Raw genomic sequence first — 9,277 nt, 5'->3', positions numbered from 1 at the left:
AGCCTAAGAATATAAATATAGAGCTGGAAATGTGCAGAATATGTAAGTAGATTAAAGTCAGTGAAACAGGAGTTACTGCATGTGCATGTGGAAAAGGGCTTAAGAATTCAAACTAAAATGTAACTTAAATATTTTCTGGTTCTGTGTGAACTTTTTGATTTGAGTCTTTGTTACCTTTTCCTGCCTGCTTCCAGTAAGACTCTTTGTCTGTGCTTGTCTGCTGCTAAAATCCAATGTCATGGAACATAGAATCTGTCACCTCAAATGCAAAAATACGTCCAGCTGCAGCTTGTCAAAGAATGACCTTTGTTAATATTATCTTTACAATCTGGGGGCTGGGGATTCTCAAGGCCTAGCTGTGAACAGTAGACATGGTCAAAGTACAGTGATCAGGATGTGACAGATGTACAAACGACCATTTTAAGTCCATTTAGATTTTCAACCTGGGGAATAAGTTCAGTTGAAAGTCCTCACTCTGCTACTTTAATGTTGTTGTATATTGCTTGCTTCTGTTTTTAATGCATGCTTATATTAAAGTTTCAGACTTCAAGTAGTTTCTCAGTCTGTGAAGTAGAGCATCCTCTCTGTTCTTCTCTCCCTTTCTCTCCTTGGTTGGGCAAAATGCACTCCTGAAACTATCAGGAACAATTTGGGGTTCAGTATCTTGCCCAAGGGCACTTTGACATGCAGTTTGGAAGAGTTCGGGATCAAACCACCGACCTTCTGATTAGTGGACAACCCGCTCTACTTCCAGCCACAGCCGCCCCCTTGATCTCAAGAAAACCATGTATTTCATGTTATTTGCATCAAGTATCAGTTTAACGTTAATAAAATATTTCAGTGTATTACAGGAAAGTTGCCGTTTCACAATGGATAATTGAACAGAATCAGTAATACTGTAATAAATATTTATTTATGTATGTAGGTCTCCATTAGCCACTACCAAGGTAGCAACTACTATTTCTGGGGTCCACACAGGTAAATATTACATCATAATGCAAAATAACAACAAACATTTTGGAACAAAACATTTTTAAAAAAACAAGTAAACTACAAAAACAAACAAGCAAACAAAAAACAATAAATCAACAACAAAACTACTAACAACAATGACAGCAAGTACCCACGCTAAAATGATAGGGGTACCACCAAAACAGGGTAAACAGTGACTGAGAAAATAAAATAAAAATAAAAAATGACCAAGAGAAGTCAGATATTACGTAGCAAAACATGTCCTATTTGGAGAGGGGCTGGTGCTCTGTGTCTTTAAGTATTTCTTTAAACTCTTTTTAAAAACATTTTTCTTGTTAAATGCGTAACGTCTCATGGCAAACCATTCCACATTTTCATTCTTCTGTGTGTAACAGTCCGTTGCCTTACATTAGTTTTTGAAACAGGAAGTGAAAAACAAACTCTTGATGCATACTTAGTACTTAAGTTATGGCCAATATTATTATGTGAAAATTGATGGTACAGGACATTCAGGATTTTAGACAATGACATTTTTTATAAAACAGAGCAGAGAAATAACTGTCCTGTCTCTCTCCAATAAACAACATAAGGTTATGTGCATTCTGATGATGTTAGCTCTTCTGATACAGTTCAGTACAAGTCATGCATCTTTATTCTGGACTAACTGTCTTTATTTGACGCACTTGACCATACTACTAGACAGTAATCCAAATCAGTTTGAAAAATCAAATCTCACTACACTGAACTTGTTTGTAAGTACATCTAGATATCTACTCCTGTGGCAGACTCGTTGTGTTAAATATAAAGACTTTTGGATAGTCTAAAGGTTTTAGATTGCAGAATTTTGGTAATGGCCAAAATTATGCTGAAATTAATATTGCACAATACTCTGCCTCACACGGGGCACCATTTTGTTGGGCCTTGGCTACAAGTTTGACTATCAGCAATAATTAACTTTGATAATCATTATCAAAGATAATCATTAATTATTAAAATCAATAAAATCATTAATAAGAATTAATAATAACGGGGCACCACCCTGGAGTCACGGAAAAGGATAGCCAATTCAGTCTCAAAGTGTACTAATCTATCAATTTGGAACTTTGATTAACAATTAACTTAACAATCACCATATCAATAGCTAGTTTAGGTTGAAGGATTTTGGAGTTCTTTGCAGAGCAGGAGTTGGCAAAACTCATTCTTGTGCAACATTAAAACAGCCAACTGGTATGTCCAAAAGCATTTCTTTAACAGGTAAAAGAGCGAAACACACAATATTAATCATTAACATTATAACATTTCCCAAACATTATGTCGCTAACATCCTTCTTACTTCAGCATAATTCAAACATTCAACATGACATTCTTAACTAACCATCGAAAATATAATTGTCTAATACTATGGTAAATGTACACAAGATTGAAGCAGTAATTAGGTGATGAAATGCTATCACGAAACACATCTCCCCCGCCTTAGTGATGATGAAAACTATGACTGAATCCTCATGCGATGAGGAATACACTAAACACACACAAACACACCTGAGAGGGGGGGTTTGTGTCTCCACTCCCCTCTCATACTCCACAAAGAAAAAAAAGTGAGACGATATGCTGTCAAAAGGCAAATATCCACTATGAGAACTTTGACTGACCCCCGCTGTGCTCACCGCCTGGAGTCACGGAAAAAGATAGCCAATTCAGTCTCAAAGTGTACTAATCTATCAATTTGGAACTTTGATTAACAATTAACTTAATAATCACCATATCAATAGCTAGTTAAGGTTGAAGGATTTTGGAGTGCAGGAGTTGGCAAAACTCATTCTTGTGCAACATTAAAACAGCCAACTGGTATGTCCAAAAGCATTTCTTTAACAAACAGGTAAAAGAGCGAAACGCACAATATTAATCATTAACATTATAACATTTCCCAAACATTATGTCGCTAACATCCTTCTTACTTCAGCAAAAGGCAAATATCCACTATGAGAACTTCGACTGACCCCCACTGTGCTCACCGCCTCCATCCTCATATGGGCTGGCTCACATAGTTCAAACCTCCAGTTGAGAGATATGTGTCTAACGATATTCCCTCATCTGTGGTCTCATTGTTCCTCGTTCAACTCTGGTCAGGAGGCAAGTGAGGATGAAAGTGGAGACACAATGTCAGCTGCTGTGAATATCACACAGCTGGCGTTGGTGGTTCTATGCCTCCTGTAGCTTTCACCTGCAAAGAAAAAGAAATACAAAAAAGTAAATAAATAATCTGATTCAACCTAAAATCTAAAAGTCAAAGCACCTAAAGACTTAAATGATAAAAATCTGTCAATTTAAATCTCTCACATTTCTTCTTTATGTAAATAAGGGCAACAGCAGCGATGATGAGAGTAAGAACAGCCACTGAAGTGATGATGGGGACAGTCACGCCAAGCGGCTTCTCTGTTGAATTAAAAAGAGAAAAAAAGTCACAACTTGCACTGGTGAAGTAAGAACAAAAGTACATCTGTCCACCTGTTTATTCAGTTTACTAAGACAGATTAGCAGATCAGTTGCTGTCCATGAAAATGTCTGTGCAAATCCCTGAGTAATATCTGATTGCAGCCTTACCCCAGTTGGTCCTGATCACAGCTTTGTCCAGTCTGGTGACGATGTCGTCCTTCACACCAGAGAACCGAAACACACATTCGTACTTCATCCAGTCTTCAGATGCAACTGATGAAATGTTCAGGTCAACACTCATCTGGAAGGTTCCATTGTGGTTGGGGAGGATCTCTCCGTGTTCCACGTCCTCATGAAGCTCCTCTCCATCTTTCCTCCAGAACATATCGGCTCTGTGAGGGTAGAAACCTGTAGCGTGGCAGCTGACTGGAGAGGAAGGAGTCTTCTGGAGGAGAAACACTGAGGGAAGCTCTGGAGAAACAATGAGACAAAGAAAGATTCCCTCCACTCAAAAACATGTTTTTCGTCTTGTTCCTACAGTTGAATGTTTGAGCTTCACTGTGCAGAATGATGTATGTGCAGTTTGACACTTGCTGAAAGTGGAAAGTTTCTCTGTGTTCATTGAAAATCCAATTTTAAGGGGCGGGCCTACAAGCATGATTTGTGACATCACAACTAGTTTGGAAGCCAATCTTGGTCCAAAATTCAAATTAAGTGTGATGTGGAAACTTGAAGCCTCAAGTGCACAAACACTGAGAATAGACTTTTCAGTGAAGCAGGAATCTTTTGTCCAGCAGTTCAACTTCTGAAATGAACAATATTTGCATATTTATAGATTCTGGATTTGAAATGAGGGAGAAGGAGTGGATGTCATTTCAAGGATTTTAACAAGATAACTTTTTTGGTGAAAAAACTGTATCAGACACAAATTATTATTCAAAGTAGAGCATTTTATGTACATCCTAAAACACATCTGGTTGGGATCTCAGCTAGTAGTGATATGTTTGATACTGAGGCTCCGAAAGCATGTGTTGAGTGTGTCAGGCAAAACAGTTTCCACTGATGCCTCCTTCTGAGGCTTGTATCATTTTCAGAGAATCACATAACTGATGACAAACAAGGCCTCGGTTTCAGCCTCAACCTTTTGTGGGTCTACATCCATGGTTGGTTCGTGCAGAAAGTGCTGAGATTTTGACAGTTTGCTGAATTTAAATATTGAGAAGTTAGTGGACTCGGAGGATTCTGAATCCTGTTCTGTTTCTAAATGAAAATCAATAAAAGCTTCTCTTTGCATAAGCACTTTCCCAAATGAACTCTTCATTTCAATCTCCTGTTTTCCCTCAAACATACACCACAGTCACTCAAAATACACATAACTTCATAGCTTATCTATCTGTCTATCTATCTAGTGAGAAATATGAAGCCAATAGCAGCAAATCTAGCAGTTATACCAAGTAATGACAAAGTATGAAGAGATGTAGGAATCCTTATTGCATACAGCAGTGGCACAAAGTGCAGCAACATGTCAGTAATTGCAGCGCCACATGATCATTTATGATTATTAAAACGGATCGCTTTTAAACAGAGTCTTTAGATATCGTGGGAGATTGAGAAGCTCATCCCGTATCCAAAACCAGTGTCAAACCTCTCGAGTGACGTAACGAGGCTTTGTTTGGGGTGGTCACGTTTTTTGACGTGGTGAAGCGAGGCATCAATACATCTTGCTGCGATACTTTTGCTTTGAAAGGTCGATACTGTGTCGAGTAGTCTGCTTCGAGTGCGACATCACTAGTCGTGAGGCTGTTGTTCTTTTTCAATGTGCTGCACATGGTGTTTGAGTAAATGCCCACCCAGGGGTTAAAGAAATTGAGGAGGAATACAAATATGTTTGTGTCCATTAAACTACCTGATTACCTGTTGTTTGCAGGGAGCTGTTCCCATAGCCCACATACAGCTTAAGGAAGTTAATGCAGTCATGGGTAATGGCGTTCTTCCAAAACTGACAGTCTCTGTCCCACTCATGTTTGGTGATGACAGCCTGTGGTGTTGGAGCGATCCACGTCACTGTCTTCAGGTCAAATACAATGTAATCTTTGCCATCGTAGCTATACTGATTGAAACCATTGATGTCTCCAGTCTCATCATCCCATTCACAGCCATTCATCCTCTGAAAAACGTGGGCATCTGAAAGTGAGACACAATTACAGAAACTGCAGCAAACCAGAGTGAAATTCCAGCATTGGTTGATATCAAATCTTCACCACAGAGACTCACGGTGATCCACAGACACTAAAAATCTATGATGGAAGACACTTATAGCCAATCATCATCTGGACAGTGTGCACAACCTGCATTCATATTTAAAATTGGAAGCTACATATGTTTGTTTCTTTACAACATATCGGTATGAACAAGTAAAAAAAATAAAAACTACCAGCTTAATTTCTTGTTTAAGTGCAATTATCTGAGTTAGTTAGTTGAGTTAGTCTTTGGGATTAAAATGCTATTCTATGAACAACAACATCCCATATGCCGTGAACAAAAAAACATCTTTGTGAAAACATTTTAAACAGGTTTAAACACAGTCACTTTATGCACAGCTGGCACAGTGTGGATACCTTCATTCATCATGTAAATATTTCAACAAAACAGTGATAGAACTTGCGCACTTTTCAAACACTAACCAGCAAATGTGCTATATCTGTTATTAAGGATATTGTATGTAATTAAAAGCATAAATGAGGACTTTCAAATATACAGAGGAGTAAAACTGCAGAGTTCAAATGTATTAATCATCCTATATTAATTGTTTGCAAAAAATAAGCGGAAGCACCGGTATGCCAGTGACTGCAGCACCCATGAGAACACATGAGCTTCTTTTTTCCATTCTACCATTGGCAGAATATTAAATTGCTGACAATACGGGGGCCCTAAATCCATAAATTGCCTCTCTAGCATTGTACAGTGGTAACTTCCTTAAATTAAATGAAGACAAAACAGAAGTTCTTATAATTTGTACAGATGCACAGAGAGAAGAACTTTCAAGCAGGCTTGGAAATCTGGCTCTACAGACTAAGCCAGAAGTAACCTAGATTACCTAAGACCTAGGTGTGATCCTCGACCCTGAACTTAACTGGTTCAGAGCTTAAAGGTTTTAGCTATTAGCAATTTCCATCTGCAGTCCTCAGGCAGATACATGCAGAACAATCACCAGACACTAAAACCATTCATTTACATGCAACACTATTACATAACAATTATTAAGACAAATCTACAAGCACATATCAACATATAAATACCGGCACATTCATCCAGTACATTTATAAAATTACAATTCTTTACAATTAAAAATCTGAATGATCTGGGAATGAGGATGGTTTGGCGTTCCCGAAAATGTGCTTAAACAACTGAAAGAAAACAACTGTAACATACCGTCAGATTGGTTAAAGCGCTTCTTCAATTTCTGAATCTGGGCTCTGAAGTGATGCTGGTTACCTAAACACTTACTATTGTACCACTTAAGAACATACACATTTTCTTTAATTACTTTTTCCATCCAGCTTGTTCTAGTTTCTAACTTTTTCCTGTCGCTGTCGCAGTAAGCCATCTCAACTTCATCAACTATTCCAGCAGCCATAAACTCCGGAAAGTTTGGGAATCCAGCCGTACCAGTGAGAATATACTTCAGGGAGTGTTTCACTGTAAGACAAACACATGTTTGAATTAGGTTAAATTAATTGACACCGCAGATATTCATACACATATTCTACACTTTGTGGCTTTGAGATAAGTACATATCCATTACTATAATAACCTACACAACAAATATAAGTACAACATATATGAGCCACAGTTGATAAACTTACTTTGAATTCAGTGTCTATTTGTACAGCTCATTTCAACAACAAGGCAAGTCAAAGTGCTTTACATAAAACATAAAAGGCATCAAGATAAAATGTAAAGAATCACATTATAAAAAGACACATTTAAGTACATTTAAAAAGAGTTAATTGGAAAATAAAAAATAAGCTAAAACAGAATAAAACAGGAGAATAAAAAATTAAGTTACAGTACAAAGAGATATGAATCAAAAGCTCCAAATCTGATTTAATAAAAGGAAGCCACATAACCACAAATATGAATTTGGAAATGTGTAACACCACAGTGAATGCACACGGACACTGATGGAACCAGTATCATGCAGTTTTCCCCTTGCCAAAAAGATTGCAGCCCATAACTAGTTACTGAAAGGGGTTTTCTGCCTCAAATTAACTTTATATCACTCCTCTAGGTTATATGTTAAAGATCTTAAACCACTCGGTCCTTTTTTCTTTACCAGTTTTAAAACCTCTAAAGGGCCTGTCAAATCTGGACTAGATTATTTAGTTTTGACAAGTCTAAGTGGTTTCTGATGTGGACCAGAGGCTTGTACTACGAAGCAGGATTTGGGGTTAGCGAGGTAACTTCAGGTTTGACTCTGGGTTTTCAGTCCTACGATGCTGGTTCACTTCTTACCGGTTCACTTCTTACCAGGATACATCACCATGGTAACTTATGATGAACAGCTCACCTGCTCTGGAGCAGGTTAACTTCAGAGGATCGGATCACAACCACATTGTGTGTGTTTTCATAAGCAACATAAAGGTTTCACAGATCCGAAAGTAGGTTTAAACAGCGCTAAGGCCTTTGCTATGACATCTAACACTTTTTTTCATAGTTGTAAGCGGTGAAATGTCGTTTCCTGTTATTTTCCCCGTAATACCGAATCGAAAGTTAAGTTCAGCGTCGTTATGTTTAGAGTTTCCCAGCGACATGAACAATATAAATATCCTACAGAGAGGAAGTGTAGAGAGGAGTGAATGAAAAACGTATCTTACCTGAACATACAATGTGAAAAAAGACGAGCAACAAAATTGGCCTCTTCATGTTGTTTTGGTGCGTTTGAACCGTTAGTTTTTTCGGTATAATTGACACAGAGCAGAAACCAGAATACGGTCGTTTTTTCGTTTTTGAAATATTGGGCAAAATGCAAAAAAATAAATTCAGCTCGATTTCTTGTGTTTCTGTTCTTACTGACAGAACAAATTTACCACTCAAGGTTTTGTGTTCATTGGTGGATGGTCCATCAGCGCCCCCTTGTTCCTGATCAGTTATGTTTGCACCCTACTCTTCAAAATAAAGGTTCCACTTCTTTGCCTTTAGAAAGTGCAATGTCAATACGAAATACATTGCTGCTTGAAAGTTTGTGAACCCTTTAGAATTTTTAGAAAGTCCTAAAACTAGGTAAAGAGAACCCAATTAAACAAATGAGACAAAAAAACGACATTTTTTTCATTTATTTATTGAGGAAAATGATCCAATCTTACATATTTGTGCATTTGCCAGCTTTCATGTATTTTGCATCTTCTCCTTCTCTATTATCTCGCATAATATAATCTACTCAAATGTCAAAATACAGCTATTAATGTGACTCAGGCAGGTCAGAAACGTGTTAGATTTGTGTCTGATTCTTACAATAATGTCGTTCAGGTGTCACTGGATGTTGCAGAAACATCAGTACTGATGTTCTGCTCGTTGCCTACAGCTGGCTGCAGCATCACACTGCGGCTGAAACGATAAGTGCGTCTCCAAACTGAGAAAGAGGCTGTGCGTATTTACGCACGCGGCACAGCAGCGGTAACTTCATTAACACCGGATCAGTCAGGATCTGCCAGTAATTAATGTTCAGTGTTCTGCTGCACATCTACAGGTCAGCTGTTACACACTGATTCCAGGTTCATACGGTGGGAATGTTTGTAATAAAGAAGCCCTGATGGATGAATCCTGAGCTCCATCACGCTGTTTTTATTTTTAAATCTGAGATAAGCTC

General features: G+C 37.9%; 1 protein-coding gene across 3 annotated transcripts; it reads right to left on the bottom strand.

Annotated features, from left to right (window-relative positions):
• Positions 1-904: 904 nt before the first annotated feature.
• LOC137198223 (major histocompatibility complex class I-related gene protein-like) lies at positions 905-8,573 on the bottom strand. 3 transcript variants are annotated; one of them, XM_067611909.1, is made up of 6 exons: positions 8,286-8,573; positions 6,841-7,107; positions 5,323-5,592; positions 3,577-3,879; positions 3,313-3,408; positions 905-3,196 (listed from the first exon to the last, which is right to left on the bottom strand). In XM_067611909.1, exons 1-6 carry the CDS (start codon positions 8,332-8,334, stop codon positions 3,099-3,101), a joined length of 1,083 nt encoding a protein of 360 aa, XP_067468010.1. In that variant the 5' UTR covers positions 8,335-8,573; the 3' UTR covers positions 905-3,098. The 3 variants fall into 3 exon arrangements, with proteins under 3 accessions (XP_067468010.1, XP_067468012.1, XP_067468013.1); XM_067611911.1 differs by having other exon boundaries at positions 6,987-7,107; positions 8,286-8,565; XM_067611912.1 differs by lacking the exon at positions 8,286-8,573 and having other exon boundaries at positions 6,956-7,072.
• Between the last annotated feature and the right edge of the window lie 704 nt (positions 8,574-9,277).

Source organism: Thunnus thynnus, chromosome 15 (assembly GCF_963924715.1).
Source record: "Thunnus thynnus chromosome 15, fThuThy2.1, whole genome shotgun sequence".
Lineage (NCBI taxonomy): Eukaryota > Metazoa > Chordata > Actinopteri > Scombriformes > Scombridae > Thunnus > Thunnus thynnus.
Note: the sequence above shows the minus strand (reverse complement) of the source record. Positions and strands in the feature narration are given on the sequence as shown.